Here is a 17,372-nt window from a genome sequence, read left to right as displayed (position 1 = left end):
CATTGTGTAGTTGTAAACAAAATCACTCTGATCCTTTTAGTCAGGAAAGTTCATTGTGTAGTTGTAAACAAAATCACTCTGATCCTTTTAGTCAGGAAAGTTCATTGTGTAGTTGTAAACAAAATCACTCTGATCCTTTGCGTCAGGAAAGTTCATTGTGTAGTTGTAAACAAAATCACTCTGATCCTTTTAGTCAGGAAAGTTCATTGTGTAGTTGTAAAGAAAATCACTCTGATCCTTTTAGTCAGGAAAGTTCATTGTGTAGTTGTAAACAAAATCACTCTGATCCTTTGCGTCAGGAAAGTTCATTGTGTAGTTGTAAACAAAATCACTCTGATCCTTTTAGTCAGGAAAGTTCATTGTGTAGTTGTAAACAAAATCACTCTGATCCTTTGCTTTAGGAAAGTTCATTGTGTAGTTGTAAACAAAATCACTCTGATCCTTTTAGTCAGGAAAGTTCATTGTGTAGTTGTAAACAAAATCACTCTGATCCTTTTAGTCAGGAAAGTTCATTGTGTAGTTGTAAACAAAATCACCGTGATCCTTTTAGTCAGGAAAGTTCATTGTGTAGTTGTAAACAAAATCACTCTGATCATTTTAGTCAGGAAAGTTCAATGTGTAGTTGTAAACAAAATCACTCTGATCCTTTGCGTCGGGAAAGTTCATTGTGTAGTTGTAAACAAAATCACTCTGATCATTTTAGTCAGGAAAGTTCATTGTGTAGTTGTAAACAAAATCACTCTGATCCTTTGCGTCAGAAAACTTCATTGTGTAGTTGTAAACAAAATCACTCCAATCCTTTTAGTCAGGAAAGTTCATTGTGTAGTTGTAAACAAAATCACTCTGATCCTTTGCGTCAGGAAAGTTCATTGTGTAGTTGTAAACAAAATCACTCTGATCCTTTTAGTCAGGAAAGTTCATTGTGTAATTGTAAACAAAATCACTCTGATCCTTTTAGTCAGGAAAGTTCATTGTGTAGTTGTAAACAAAATCACTCTGATCCTTTTAGTCAGGAAAGTTCACTGTGTAGTTGTAAACAAAATCACTCTGATCCTTTGCGTCGGGAAAGTTCATTGTGTAGTTGTAAACAAAATCACTGTCATCCTTTGCGTCAGGAAAGTTCATTGTGTAGTTGTAAACAAAATCACTCCAATCCTTTTAGTCAGGAAAGTTCATTGTGTAGTTGTAAACAAAATCACTGTGATCCATTGCATCAGGAAAGTTCATTGTGTAGTTGTAAACAAAATCACTCCAATCCTTTTAGTCAGGAAAGTTCATTGTGTAGTTGTAAACAAAATCACTCTGATCCTTTTAGTCAGGAAAGTTCATTGTGTAGTTGTAAACAAAATCACTCTGATCCTTTTAGTCAGGAAAGTTCATTGTGTAGTTGTAAACAAAATCACTCTGATCCTTTTAGTCAGGAAAGTTCATTGTGTAGTTGTAAACAAAATCACTCTGATCCTTTGCGTCAGGAAAGTTCATTGTGTAGTTGTAAACAAAATCACTCTGATCCTTTTAGTCAGGAAAGTTCATTGTGTAGTTGTAAACAAAATCACTCTGATCCTTTTAGTCAGGAAAGTTCATTGTGTAGTTGTAAACAAAATCACTCTGATCCTTTTAGTAGGAAAATTCATTGTGTAGTTGTAAACAAAATCACTCTGATCCTTTTAGTCAGGAAAGTTCATTGTGTAGTTGTAAACAAAATCACCGTGATCCTTTTAGTCAGGAAAGTTCATTGTGTAGTTGTAAACAAAATCACTCTGATCCTTTGCGTCGGGAAAGTTCATTGTGTAGTTGTAAACAAAATCACTCTGATCCTTTTAGTCAGGAAAGTTCATTGTGTAGTTGTAAACAAAATCACTGTGATCCTTTGCGTCAGGAAAGTTCATTGTGTAGTTGTAAACAAAATCACTCCAAACCTTTCAGTCAGGAAAGTTCATTGTGTAGTTGTAAACAAAATCACTCTGATCCTTTTAGTCAGGAAAGTTCATTGTGTAGTTGTAAACAAAATCACTCTGATCCTTTTAGTCAGGAAAGTTCATTGTGTAGTTGTAAACAAAATCACTCTGATCCTTTGCGTCAGGAAAGTTCATTGTGTAGTTGTAAACAAAATCACTCTGATCCTTTGCATCACCAAAGTTCATTGTGTAGTTGTAAACAAAATCACTCTGATCCTTTTAGTCAGGAAAGTTCATTGTGTAGTTGTAAACAAAATCACTCTGATCCTTTTAGTCAGGAAAGTTCATTGTGTAGTTGTAAACAAAATCACTCTGATCCTTTTAGTCAGGAAAGTTCATTGTGTAGTTGTAAACAAAATCACTCTGATCCTTTTAGTCAGGAAAGTTCATTGTGTAGTTGTAAACAAAATCACTCTGATCCTTTGCGTCAGGAAAGTTCATTGTGTAGTTGTAAACAAAATCACTCTGATCCTTTTAGTCAGGAAAGTTCATTGTGTAGTTGTAAACAAAATCACTCTGATCCTTTTAGTCAGGAAAGTTCATTGTGTAGTTGTAAACAAAATCACTCTGATCCTTTTAGTCAGGAAAGTTCATTGTGTAATTGTAAACAAAATCACTCTGATCCTTTTAGTCAGGAAATTTCATTGTGTAATTGTAAACAAAATCACTCTCATCCTTTTAGTCAGGAAAGTTCATTGTGTAGTTGTAAACAAAATCACTCTGATCCTTTGCATCGGGAAAGTTCATTGTGTAGTTGTAAACAAAATCACTCTGATCCTTTTAGTCAGGAAAGTTCATTGTGTACTTGTAAACAAAATCACTCTGATCCTTTGCGTCAGGAAAGTTCATTGTGTAGTTGTAAACAAAATCACTCTGATCCTTTTAGTCAGGAAAAAGTTCATTGTGTAGTTGTAAACAAAATCACTCTGATCCTTTGCGTCAGGAAAGTTCATTGTGTAGTTGTAAACAAAATCACTCCAATCCTTTTAGTCAGGAAAGTTCATTGTGTAGTTGTAAACAAAATCACTCTGATCCTTTGCATCAGGAAAGTTCATTGTGTAGTTGTAAACAAAATCACTCTGATCCTTTGCATCAGGAAAGTTCATTGTGTAGTTGTAAACAAAATCACTCTGATCCTTTTAGTCAGGAAAGTTCATTGTGTAGTTGTAAACAAAATCACTCTGATCTTTTAGTCAGGAAAGTTCATTGTGCAATTGTAAACAAAATCACTCTGATCCTTTTAGTCAGGAAAGTTCATTGTGTAGTTGTAAACAAAATCACTCTGATCCTTTTAGTCAGGAAAGTTCAATGTGTAATTGTAAACAAAATCACTCTGATCCTTTGCGTCGGGAAAATTCATTGTGTAGTTGTGAACAAAATCACTCTGATCCTTTTAGTCAGGAAAGTTCATTGTGTAGTTGTAAACAAAATCACTCTGATCCTTTGCGTCAGGAAAGTTCATTGTGTAGTTGTAAACAAAATCACTCCAATCCTTTTAGTCAGGAAAGTTCATTGTGTAGTTGTAAACAAAATCACTGTGATCCTTTGCGTCAGGAAAGTTCATTGTGTAGTTGTAAACAAAATCACTCCAATCCTTTTAGTCAGGAAAGTTCATTGTGTAGTTGTAAACAAAATCACTCTGATCCTTTGCGTCAGGAAAGTTCATTGTGTAGTTGTAAACAAAATCACTCTGATCCTTTTAGTCAGGAAAGTTCATTGTGTAGTTGTAAACAAAATCACTCTGATCCTTTGCATCAGGAAAATTCATTGTGTAGTTGTAAACAAAATCACTCTGATCCTTTGCGTCTGGAAAGTTCATTGTGTAGTTGTAAACAAAATCACTCTGATCCTTTTAGTCAGGAAAGTTCATTGTGTAGTTGTAAACAAAATCACCGTGATCCTTTTAGTCAGGAAAGTTCATTGTGTAGTTGTAAACAAAATCACTCTGATCCTTTTAGTAGGAAAGTTCATTGTGTAGTTGTAAACAAAATCACTCTGATCCTTTTAGTCAGGAAAGTTCATTGTGTAGTTGTAAACAAAATCACCGTGATCCTTTTAGTCAGGAAAGTTCATTGTGTAGTTGTAAACAAAATCACTCTGATCCTTTGCGTCGGGAAAGTTCATTGTGTAGTTGTAAACAAAATCACTCTGATCCTTTTAGTCAGGAAAGTTCATTGTGTAGTTGTAAACAAAATCACTGTGATCCTTTGCATCAGGAAAGTTCATTGTGTAGTTGTAAACAAAATCACTCCAATCCTTTCTGTCAGGAAAGTTCATTGTGTAGTTGTAAACAAAATCACTCTGATCCTTTTAGTCAGGAAAGTTCATTGTGTAGTTGTAAACAAAATCACTCTGATCCTTTGCTTTAGGAAAGTTCATTGTGTAGTTGTAAACAAAATCACTCTGATCCTTTGCATCAGGAAAGTTCATTGTGTAATTGTAAACAAAATCACTCTGATCCTTTGCATCAGGAAAGTTCATTGTGTAGTTGTAAACAAAATCACTCTGATCCTTTTAGTCAGGAAAGTTCATTGTGTAGTTGTAAACAAAATCACTCTGATCCTTTTAGTCAGGAAAGTTCATTGTGTAGTTGTAAACAAAATCACTCTGATCCTTTTAGTCAGGAAAGTTCATTGTGTAGTTGTAAACAAAATCACTCTGATCCTTTGCGTCAGGAAAGTTCATTGTGTAGTTGTAAACAAAATCACTCTGATCCTTTTAGTCAGGAAAGTTCATTGTGTAGTTGTAAACAAAATCACCGTGATCCTTTTAGTCAGGAAAGTTCATTGTGTAGTTGTAAACAAAATCACTCTGATCCTTTTAGTCAGGAAAGTTCATTGTGTAGTTGTAAACAAAATCACTCTGATCCTTTGCATCAGGAAAGTTCATTGTGTAATTGTAAACAAAATCACTGTGATCCCTTTAGTCAGGAAAGTTCATTGTGTAGTTGTAAACAAAATCACCGTGATCCTTTTAGTCAGGAAAGTTCATTGTGTAGTTGTAAACAAAATCACTCTGATCATTTTAGTCAGGAAAGTTCAATGTGTAGTTGTAAACAAAATCACTCTGATCCTTTGCGTCGGGAAAGTTCATTGTGTAGTTGTAAACAAAATCACTCTGATCATTTTAGTCAGGAAAGTTCATTGTGTAGTTGTAAACAAAATCACTCTGATCCTTTGCGTCAGAAAAGTTCATTGTGTAGTTGTAAACAAAATCACTCCAATCCTTTTAGTCAGGAAAGTTCATTGTGTAGTTGTAAACAAAATCACTCTGATCCTTTGCATCAGGAAAGTTCATTGTGTAGTTGTAAACAAAATCACTCTGATCCTTTTAGTCAGGAAAGTTCATTGTGCAATTGTAAACAAAATCACTCTGATCCTTTTAGTCAGGAAAGTTCATTGTGTAGTTGTAAACAAAATCACTCTGATCCTTTTAGTCAGGAAAGTTCACTGTGTAGTTGTAAACAAAATCACTCTGATCCTTTGCGTCGGGAAAGTTCATTGTGTAGTTGTAAACAAAATCACTGTGATCCTTTGCGTCAGGAAAGTTCATTGTGTAGTTGTAAACAAAATCACTCCAATCCTTTTAGTCAGGAAAGTTCATTGTGTAGTTGTAAACAAAATCACTGTGATCCATTGCATCAGGAAAGTTCATTGTGTAGTTGTAAACAAAATCACTCCAATCCTTTTAGTCAGGAAAGTTCATTGTGTAGTTGTAAACAAAATCACTCTGATCCTTTTAGTCAGGAAAGTTCATTGTGTAGTTGTAAACAAAATCACTCTGATCCTTTTAGTCAGGAAAGTTCATTGTGTAGTTGTAAACAAAATCACTCTGATCCTTTTAGTCAGGAAAGTTCATTGTGTAGTTGTAAACAAAATCACCGTGATCCTTTTAGTCAGGAAAGTTCATTGTGTAGTTGTAAACAAAATCACTCTGATCATTTTAGTCAGGAAAGTTCAATGTGTAGTTGTAAACAAAATCACTCTGATCCTTTGCGTCGGGAAAGTTCATTGTGTAGTTGTAAACAAAATCACTCCAATCCTTTTAGTCAGGAAAGTTCATTGTGTAGTTGTAAACAAAATCACTCTGATCCTTTGCGTCAGAAAAGTTCATTGTGTAGTTGTAAACAAAATCACTCCAATCCTTTTAGTCAGGAAAGTTCATTGTGTAGTTGTAAACAAAATCACTCTGATCCTTTGCATCAGGAAAGTTCATTGTGTAGTTGTAAACAAAATCACTCTGATCCTTTTAGTCAGGAAAGTTCATTGTGCAATTGTAAACAAAATCACTCTGATCCTTTTAGTCAGGAAAGTTCATTGTGTAGTTGTAAACAAAATCACTCTGATCCTTTTAGTCAGGAAAGTTCACTGTGTAGTTGTAAACAAAATCACTCTGATCCTTTGCGTCGGGAAAGTTCATTGTGTAGTTCTAAACAAAATCACTGTGATCCTTTGCGTCAGGAAAGTTCATTGTGTAGTTGTAAACAAAATCACTCCAATCCTTTTAGTCAGGAAAGTTCATTGTGTAGTTGTAAACAAAATCACTGTGATCCATTGCATCAGGAAAGTTCATTGTGTAGTTGTAAACAAAATCACTCCAATCCTTTTAGTCAGGAAAGTTCATTGTGTAGTTGTAAACAAAATCACTCTGATCCTTTTAGTCAGGAAAGTTCATTGTGTAGTTGTAAACAAAATCACTCTGATCCTTTGCGTCAGGAAATTTCATTGTGTAGTTGTAAACAAAATCACTCTGATCCTTTTAGTCAGGAAAGTTCATTGTGTAGTTGTAAACAAAATCACCGTGATCCTTTTAGTCAGGAAAGTTCATTGTGTAGTTGTAAACAAAATCACTCTGATCCTTTTAGTCAGGAAAGTTCATTGTGTAGTTGTAAACAAAATCACTCTGATCCTTTGCATCAGGAAAGTTCATTGTGTAATTGTAAACAAAATCACTGTGATCCTTTTAGTCAGGAAAGTTCATTGTGTAGTTGTAAACAAAATCACCGTGATCCTTTTAGTCAGGAAAGTTCATTGTGTAGTTGTAAACAAAATCACTCTGATCATTTTAGTCAGGAAAGTTCAATGTGTAGTTGTAAACAAAATCACTCTGATCGTTTGCGTCGGGAAAGTTCATTGTGTAGTTGTAAACAAAATCACTCTGATCATTTTAGTCAGGAAAGTTCATTGTGTAGTTGTAAACAAAATCACTCTGATCCTTTGCGTCAGAAAAGTTCATTGTGTAGTTGTAAACAAAATCACTCCAATCCTTTTAGTCAGGAAAGTTCATTGTGTAGTTGTAAACAAAATCACTCTGATCCTTTGCATCAGGAAAGTTCATTGTGTAGTTGTAAACAAAATCACTCTGATCCTTTTAGTCAGGAAAGTTCATTGTGCAATTGTAAACAAAATCACTCTGATCCTTTTAGTCAGGAAAGTTCATTGTGTAGTTGTAAACAAAATCACTCTGATCCTTTTAGTCAGGAAAGTTCACTGTGTAGTTGTAAACAAAATCACTCTGATCCTTTGCGTCGGGAAAGTTCATTGTGTAGTTGTAAACAAAATCACTGTGATCCTTTGCGTCAGGAAAGTTCATTGTGTAGTTGTAAACAAAATCACTCCAATCCTTTTAGTCAGGAAAGTTCATTGTGTAGTTGTAAACAAAATCACTGTGATCCATTGCATCAGGAAAGTTCATTGTGTAGTTGTAAACAAAATCACTCCAATCCTTTTAGTCAGGAAAGTTCATTGTGTAGTTGTAAACAAAATCACTCTGATCCTTTTAGTCAGGAAAGTTCATTGTGTAGTTGTAAACAAAATCACTCTGATCCTTTTAGTCAGGAAAGTTCATTGTGTAGTTGTAAACAAAATCACTCTGATCCTTTTAGTCAGGAAAGTTCATTGTGTAGTTGTAAACAAAATCACTCTGATCCTTTGCGTCAGGAAAGTTCATTGTGTAGTTGTAAACAAAATCACTCTGATCCTTTTAGTCAGGAAAGTTCATTGTGTAGTTGTAAACAAAATCACTCTGATCCTTTTAGTCAGGAAAGTTCATTGTGTAGTTGTAAACAAAATCACTCTGATCCTTTGCATCAGGAAAGTTCATTGTGTAGTTGTAAACAAAATCACTCTGATCCTTTTAGTCAGGAAAGTTCATTGTGTAGTTGTAAACAAAATCACCGTGATCCTTTTAGTCAGGAAAGTTCATTGTGTAGTTGTAAACAAAATCACTCTGATCCTTTGCGTCGGGAAAGTTCATTGTGTAGTTGTAAACAAAATCACTCTGATCCTTTTAGTCAGGAAAGTTCATTGTGTAGTTGTAAACAAAATCACTGTGATCCTTTGCGTCAGGAAAGTTCATTGTGTAGTTGTAAACAAAATCACTCCAATCCTTTCAGTCAGGAAAGTTCATTGTGTAGTTGTAAACAAAATCACTCTGATCCTTTTAGTCAGGAAAGTTCATTGTGTAGTTGTAAACAAAATCACTCTGATCCTTTTAGTCAGGAAAGTTCATTGTGTAGTTGTAAACAAAATCACTCTGATCCTTTGCGTCAGGAAAGTTCATTGTGTAGTTGTAAACAAAATCACTCTGATCCTTTGCATCACCAAAGTTCATTGTGTAGTTGTAAACAAAATCACTCTGATCCTTTTAGTCAGGAAAGTTCATTGTGTAGTTGTAAACAAAATCACTCTGATCCTTTTAGTCAGGAAAGTTCATTGTGTAGTTGTAAACAAAATCACTCTGATCCTTTTAGTCAGGAAAATTCATTGTGTAGTTGTAAACAAAATCACTCTGATCCTTTTAGTCAGGAAAGTTCATTGTGTAGTTGTAAACAAAATCACTCTGATCCTTTGCGTCAGGAAAGTTCATTGTGTAGTTGTAAACAAAATCACTCTGATCCTTTGCGTCAGGAAAGTTCATTGTGTAGTTGTAAACAAAATCACTCTGATCCTTTTAGTCAGGAAAGTTCATTGTGTAGTTGTAAACAAAATCACTCTGATCCTTTTAGTCAGGAAAGTTCATTGTGTAATTGTAAACAAAATCACTCTGATCCTTTTAGTCAGGAAATTTCATTGTGTAATTGTAAACAAAATCACTCTGATCCTTTTAGTCAGGAAAGTTCATTGTGTAGTTGTAAACAAAATCACTCTGATCCTTTGCATCGGGAAAGTTCATTGTGTAGTTGTAAACAAAATCACTCTGATCCTTTTAGTCAGGAAAGTTCATTGTGTAGTTGTAAACAAAATCACTCTGATCCTTTGCGTCAGGAAAGTTCATTGTGTAGTTGTAAACAAAATCACTCTGATCCTTTTAGTCAGGAAAAAGTTCATTGTGTAGTTGTAAACAAAATCACTCTGATCCTTTGCGTCAGGAAAGTTCATTGTGTAGTTGTAAACAAAATCACTCCAATCCTTTTAGTCAGGAAAGTTCATTGTGTAGTTGTAAACAAAATCACTCTGATCATTTTAGTCAGGAAAGTTCATTGTGTAGTTGTAAACAAAATCACTCTGATCCTTTTAGTCAGGAAAGTTCATTGTGTAGTTGTAAACAAAATCACTCTGATCCTTTGCATCAGGAAAGTTCATTGTGTAGTTGTAAACAAAATCACTCTGATCCTTTGCATCAGGAAAGTTCATTGTGTAGTTGTAAACAAAATCACTCTGATCCTTTTAGTCAGGAAAGTTCATTGTGTAGTTGTAAACAAAATCACTCTGATCTTTTAGTCAGGAAAGTTCATTGTGCAATTGTAAACAAAATCACTCTGATCCTTTTAGTCAGGAAAGTTCATTGTGTAGTTGTAAACAAAATCACTCTGATCCTTTTAGTCAGGAAAGTTCAATGTGTAATTGTAAACAAAATCACTCTGATCCTTTGCGTCGGGAAAATTCATTGTGTAGTTGTGAACAAAATCACTCTGATCCTTTTAGTCAGGAAAGTTCATTGTGTAGTTGTAAACAAAATCACTCTGATCCTTTGCGTCAGGAAAGTTCATTGTGTAGTTGTAAACAAAATCACTCCAATCCTTTTAGTCAGGAAAGTTCATTGTGTAGTTGTAAACAAAATCACTGTGATCCTTTGCGTCAGGAAAGTTCATTGTGTAGTTGTAAACAAAATCACTCCAATCCTTTTAGTCAGGAAAGTTCATTGTGTAGTTGTAAACAAAATCACTCTGATCCTTTGCGTCAGGAAAGTTCATTGTGTAGTTGTAAACAAAATCACTCTGATCCTTTTAGTCAGGAAAGTTCATTGTGTAGTTGTAAACAAAATCACTCTGATCCTTTGCATCAGGAAAATTCATTGTGTAGTTGTAAACAAAATCACTCTGATCCTTTGCGTCTGGAAAGTTCATTGTGTAGTTGTAAACAAAATCACTCTGATCCTTTTAGTCAGGAAAGTTGATTGTGTAGTTGTAAACAAAATCACTCTGATCCTTTTAGTCAGGAAAGTTCATTGTGTAGTTGTAAACAAAATCACTCTGATCCTTTTAGTCAGGAAAGTTCATTGTGTAGTTGTAAACAAAATCACTCTGATCCTTTAAGTCAGGAAAGTTCATTGTGTAGTTGTAAACAAAATCACTCTGATCCTTTTAGTAGGAAAGTTCATTGTGTAGTTGTAAACAAAATCACTCCAATCCTTTTAGTCAGGAAAGTTCATTGTGTAGTTGTAAACAAAATCACTGTGATCCTTTGCGTCAGGAAAGTTCATTGTGTAGTTGTAAACAAAATCACTCCAATCCTTTTAGTCAGGAAAGTTCATTGTGTAGTTGTAAACAAAATCACTCTGATCCTTTGCGTCAGGAAAGTTCATTGTGTAGTTGTAAACAAAATCACTCTGATCCTTTTAGTCAGGAAAGTTCATTGTGTAGTTGTAAACAAAATCACTCTGATCCTTTGCATCAGGAAAATTCATTGTGTAGTTGTAAACAAAATCACTCTGATCCTTTGCGTCTGGAAAGTTCATTGTGTAGTTGTAAACAAAATCACTCTGATCCTTTTAGTCAGGAAAGTTCATTGTGTAGTTGTAAACAAAATCACTCTGATCCTTTTAGTCAGGAAAGTTCATTGTGTAGTTGTAAACAAAATCACTCTGATCCTTTTAGTCAGGAAAGTTCATTGTGTAGTTGTAAACAAAATCACTCTGATCCTTTAAGTCAGGAAAGTTCATTGTGTAGTTGTAAACAAAATCACTCTGATCCTTTTAGTAGGAAAGTTCATTGTGTAGTTGTAAACAAAATCACTCTGATCCTTTTAGTCAGGAAAGTTCATTGTGTAGTTGTAAACAAAATCACCGTGATCCTTTTAGTCAGGAAAGTTCATTGTGTAGTTGTAAACAAAATCACTCTGATCCTTTGCGTCGGGAAAGTTCATTGTGTAGTTGTAAACAAAATCACTCTGATCCTTTTAGTCAGGAAAGTTCATTGTGTAGTTGTAAACAAAATCACTGTGATCCTTTGCGTCAGGAAAGTTCATTGTGTAGTTGTAAACAAAATCACTCCAATCCTTTCTGTCAGGAAAGTTCATTGTGTAGTTGTAAACAAAATCACTCTGATCCTTTTAGTCAGGAAAGTTCATTGTGTAGTTGTAAACAAAATCACTCTGATCCTTTGCTTTAGGAAAGTTCATTGTGTAGTTGTAAACAAAATCACTCTGATCCTTTGCATCAGGAAAGTTCATTGTGTAGTTGTAAACAAAATCACTCTGATCCTTTGCATCAGGAAAGTTCATTGTGTAGTTGTAAACAAAATCACTCTGATCCTTTTAGTCAGGAAAGTTCATTGTGTAGTTGTAAACAAAATCACTCTGATCCTTTTAGTCAGGAAAGTTCATTGTGTAGTTGTAAACAAAATCACTCTGATCCTTTTAGTCAGGAAAGTTCATTGTGTAGTTGTAAACAAAATCACTCTGATCCTTTGCGTCAGGAAAGTTCATTGTGTAGTTGTAAACAAAATCACTCTGATCCTTTTAGTCAGGAAAGTTCATTGTGTAGTTGTAAACAAAATCACTCTGATCCTTTTAGTCAGGAAAGTTCATTGTGTAGTTGTAAACAAAATCACTCTGATCCTTTGCGTCAGGAAAGTTCATTGTGTAGTTGTAAACAAAATCACTCTGATCCTTTTAGTCAGGAAAGTTCATTGTGTAGTTGTAAACAAAATCACTCTGATCCTTTGCTTTAGGAAAGTTCATTGTGTAGTTGTAAACAAAATCACTCTGATTCTTTTAGTCAGGAAAGTTCATTGTGTAGTTGTAAACAAAATCACTCTGATCCTTTTAGTCAGGAAAGTTCATTGTGTAGTTGTAAACAAAATCACCGTGATCCTTTTAGTCAGGAAAGTTCATTGTGTAGTTGTAAACAAAATCACTCTGATCCTTTTAGTCAGGAAAGTTCATTGTGTAGTTGTAAACAAAATCACTCTGATCCTTTGCATCAGGAAAGTTCATTGTGTAATTGTAAACAAAATCACTGTGATCCTTTTAGTCAGGAAAGTTCATTGTGTAGTTGTAAACAAAATCACTCTGATCCTTTTAGTCAGGAAAGTTCATTGTGTAGTTGTAAACAAAATCACTGTGATCCTTTTAGTCAGGAAAGTTCATTGTGTAGTTGTAAACAAAATCACCGTGATCCTTTTAGTCAGGAAAGTTCATTGTGTAGTTGTAAACAAAATCACTCTGATCCTTTTAGTCAGGAAAGTTCATTGTGTAGTTGTAAACAAAATCACTCTGATCCTTTGCATCAGGAAAGTTCATTGTGTAATTGTAAACAAAATCACTGTGATTCTTTTAGTCAGGAAAGTTCATTGTGTAGTTGTAAACAAAATCACTCTGATCCTTTTAGTCAGGAAAGTTCATTGTGTAGTTGTAAACAAAATCACTGTGATCCTTTTAGTCAGGAAAGTTCATTGTGTAGTTGTAAACAAAATCACTCTGATCCTTTTAGTCAGGAAAGTTCATTGTGTAATTGTAAACAAAATCACTGTGATCCTTTTAGTCAGGAAAGTTCATTGTGTAGTTGTAAACAAAATCACTCTGATCCTTTGCATCAGGAAAGTTCATTGTGTAGTTGTAAACAAAATCACTGTGATCCTTTTAGTCAGGAAAGTTCATTGTGTAATTGTAAACAAAATCACTCTGATCCTTTTAGTCAGGAAAGTTCATTGTGTAATTGTAAACAAAATCACTCTGATCCTTTTAGTCAGGAAATGGAGATCTTTCTTTGAAAAAATCTCCATTTACTCAAAAGAAAACAGCAACTAAAAGATTTAACCTTTCCTCAGACTGATGGAAGGTTAACCAATAATCAGATAAAAATCAAGATATCAAACTTAGCACCTCAGAATGGCAAAGCTAGTGTATAGCACTACATCATCCAGACACCTTTTTAAAATAACTGAAATTCACAACAACAACAAAATTGTAAAACTATCAATTTATTCATAGTATACAGCTGATACATCACAGAATTGGCGATCTGGTATTTGACGAATTCGGTCATTGACATGCTTCACAAATTTCAATGAATCTTTATCACGATATATCAGCGCTAAAGAATTCGGGGATGGACAAACTGTCAACAGCTGAAAAGAAAGAAAAAAGAACTAGTCTTTAATATAGAACTGAACTATAAAGTTAGGACAATATTAAAGAATACAATGCCTCCTAAATTTAAATTTTGTTTTACTACAAATTGCACTGAACAGTCACATGTATTTACGTCAGTACAGTAATATTTGGAATTTTGTTTTGGGCTCATCTGGACCCACAGTCGCACAATTATAAGGAATAAAATTTGAACTTGTGATCAAATTGCTCTAAGTAATTGGTTTTGTCTGGTTTAATGCCATTTTCAGCACATGATATGACCATATTCAGTGGCCAATATATCTGGCAAAGGCAGAACCCAGGAGGAGTCACAGAAAGCTACTGGCAAGCTTTCTCAATACCCACATGGTCAAACCGAGACTCAAACTCACACAGAGGTGAGATTTTGAGTGACCTGTAAAGATGAGCACCTTAGACCACTCAGCCACCCCAGGTCCAAGGTGGAAGAAATGTGAGCTACTGTGACCCAAATCTGTTTAGCATTGTAAAGCATATCAGAATTCAAGCCCACATATCAACCGATACCCCAAGCTACAGTTTATGAGATACAAATGTCAAATAGAAAACCTTGTCATTGAAGCATATTCACATGTTCCAGTATAGACAGGTTGGAAGGCACATTAAATAAATCTGTACCAATGAATGGAAGTTCAATGTATATCAATTATATCATATTTTCCATTAAAATTTGACAGGCTTAAGCAGTGCATCAATCAATCAAATTCAGTGACAATTTTTTTTCTCCTGCCTACCAAGGTGAGGTCACAAAATTTGAAAAAAGTGATTTTTATAGCAAATTATGTTCTCTGAGAAAATTTCCCCATTACATTAACATTAGGCAGAGCCTCAACTACTTCTTGAATCCAGGAATCTCAGAAAGACGATTGTTTTTCATCTTTGCCATACAGATGAGAGGATGAAACTCTTTTCATATCTTCCCCTTACCACAGCTAGGTGGCTATGGTTCTTTACACAGTTTTAGCTGAAGCAATACCTCAACAAGGAGCCTTGCATTTGCAGGTAGGTGTGGTAGGGTTAAATATTTTATCAGGTAAAACATTTTGGAGAAACAGGTTTAATGGTAATACAATGCGATCAACAAAGCATTCTCAGAGAAACATAATTTACTCAAAAATATGCTTTAACCTTTGATCAAAATCTCTGATCACATTAACATTAGAAGAATAGGTACTAGGTGGAGGCAATGCTGAGCATCCTACCTCTACCATGGTCAAGAAAAGAACTGTGAATGCAGTTGCAATATCGGCAAGTCAAGTGCCATGATTTGTCTTGCCAGTATTAATTGCTGTGTTTTGGCAGGTCAACTTGGCTATCAGCTGGATGGACAGCCCTTTTGCTAGCAGGCCAGTTGGATTGGCTTTTGATTGAATGGATGGCCCAGTTATAAGCTCAACAGTTGGCTTGGCTTTCGATTGAATGAATGGCCCAGTTATAAGCTCAAAAGTTGGCATGGCTTTCAATTGAATGGATGGCCCAGTTTTAAGCTGGCCAATTGGCTTGGCTTTCAACTGAATAGATGGCCCAGTTATAAGCTCAACAGTTAGCTCAGTTGGTCCATGTGGCAAAATGGATGGATCAGCTGATTAGATCTGCATACCATATTGCAGCACACCTGCTATATGGCACAGCATGGCAAAGTGGCAGATTCCCAGTTACTGATTGTGGAATATAGCCAAATGAACTGTCTCGTCAGCAGCTGGATCTTCATGTTTAAAATATACCCCATGTGACCAGATTTAATACCTTTAAAAATAGCTCAGAAAAGTGGAGTGGGGGGACTCTGCCTATCCCCTTGATACGTCTGCCTCCAAAACTGATTAGCAGATTGTCTTTGTGTATATTATTGTGATTGCAGCTGGATATTGGGGTGTGCAGTGAAGGATCCTGTATTACCTTCTCTCCAGCCATAGCATTATTGATCGAGGGTGAATTGTAAGATGTAAATGACACCAATGGTTACTGTGCAGAGACCTGGAGGGGCAGTTCAAGTGCTGCCTGCCTCGACAATTCCTCTATCTTGCCACTAAACAGCAGAGGCGATCCAAGGGAGGTTCACAGGGTCTGTCAGTATGTGCATTGCCAGCCTTGACTGCTAATCGGAAAAAACTGCTAGAATCATCAAGTCCAGATGTGGCCACTATATTGCAAATGAGCTTCAAACTGGTGTGCAAAATGTCTTTATCCATTGCAGAAGCAGATGAAGTCTGAGATTCGCTGCAGCATATTTCTTGTCTAATGCTGAAACAATATGTCACAATGGGTCTTGCACCTGCAAGATCTCAGTGAACACTGGAAGTTGATTCTCAGAAATAAGAAAGGCTTTGGAATTGCCCATGTCACTGATCTTGGCAAACAGTCTCTGCAATTCCTTGATTTTTATTTCTTGACTCCTTGGGAAGACAGTTGTTGTTGTTGTTGTTGTGGGGTTTAACGCCATTTTTCAGCACGATAGGCTATACATGGCAGCCAGTATTAATGGTGGAGGAAGAACCCGGAAAACCCCGGAAAGAACCACCGACCCACGAGAAGCTACTGGCAAGCTTTCTCACATGCCCACATTGGCTGAATCTTAGACTCGAACCACCGCAGACAGAGGTGAGATGGCAGTGATCCGTAACGAAGAGCGCTTTAGACCACTCGGCCACTCGGGGCCCCTGGGAAGACAGAAGGAAGTGCTGACTTTTCCCATCATCAAAACCAACTGAGCCTTGAAGTGTGCCAGTGTATATATAGTACAAGTCACATATCTCTAAGTCACTTTTTGAAGCTACAGGTGTAATGTTGGAGAATTTGATTGCATGTTCCTTTAAATGCTGTTTATACACATTATTTTGGGCACTGTCCATCAAAATTCCATTGAAAATTATTGTAAAATTCCACGATAAATGTTTCATGACTAATTCAATAATAACGCACTTTGACATTTTTAGGCATTGTCAAGCAGCATGTGAGGGAGATCTCATTTAAACTGGTTTTGTTGCATGCTATGATGTAAGAGAGGACATGCCTCTAGTTGGGAAAACGTTGTAGTACAAACATAAACAGAAATGCAACAGTGTCATCATTTATAAACAAAGCCTGTGAAAACACTGGCAGAAAAAAATCGCCACAAATTCAATAAATTGGAGGTAATTATGTAACATTGTAAATATCTTCTGTATGGTATGTCATGTCTTTTATTTCAATTCATACATAAAACCTATTTTTCCCATACAAATATGTGCTTTCATGCATGTAAATGACTAGAAACACAGTTGTCCATTAAGATTTATTTTACTTAAATTTTACATCATGCTAAACTATCATTTTGAAGAAATGTCATATGTAGAAGGTAAGAAAAAAACTAGATACATGTTATTCCTCTATCCCATTCATAGCTGAACATCCATACTGAAGATGAATGAAGATGTATGCGACTTTTCGTTCATGCAATTGTACCTTGATTGCCTCTGTACTAGTAATAGCTCAATCCAATATAGACTTTTGTGACCCAGTGTAATACCAAACAACCATTTTAAAAGTCCATAGCGATCGATAGTTTTTGTCTGGAAATTTTTGTATGACAATTTGACAATGATTGTGTAGATCTCTCAAAAATTATGACTGAATAAAGTTAGTTATAACTATACTACAATTAAATTTTACAAATCAAATTATTTTTTTAATTTATATCAGTAAATGTGCTTACATGACTGATGTGAACTTGTACTACAGAAGCATGCATGTGAGGGAGGAAACAGATAGTCTGAGATCGGCAACACCTCATACATTCACCATACTGCCACCTTTAAACTAATCT

The 17,372-nt window shown here is 35.3% G+C and overlaps 1 protein-coding gene across 2 annotated transcripts in view; it reads right to left on the bottom strand.

Annotated features, from left to right (window-relative positions):
- Positions 1-13,364: 13,364 nt before the first annotated feature.
- The window catches only part of LOC149806964 (prolyl 3-hydroxylase OGFOD1-like), a 64,865-nt gene continuing 60,857 nt past the window's right edge, over positions 13,365-17,372 (bottom strand). For both annotated transcript variants that reach the window (XM_089960159.1, XM_089960160.1), the window contains one exon: positions 13,365-13,527. In XM_089960159.1, the coding sequence (XP_089816285.1) occupies positions 13,381-13,527 (147 nt within the window). In that variant the 3' untranslated portion in view covers positions 13,365-13,380. The remainder of the gene's footprint in view (positions 13,528-17,372) is intronic.

Source organism: Sinohyriopsis cumingii, chromosome 1 (assembly GCF_028554795.1).
Source record: "Sinohyriopsis cumingii isolate HCF-2022 chromosome 1, ASM2855479v2, whole genome shotgun sequence".
Lineage (NCBI taxonomy): Eukaryota > Metazoa > Mollusca > Bivalvia > Unionida > Unionidae > Sinohyriopsis > Sinohyriopsis cumingii.
Note: the sequence above shows the minus strand (reverse complement) of the source record. Positions and strands in the feature narration are given on the sequence as shown.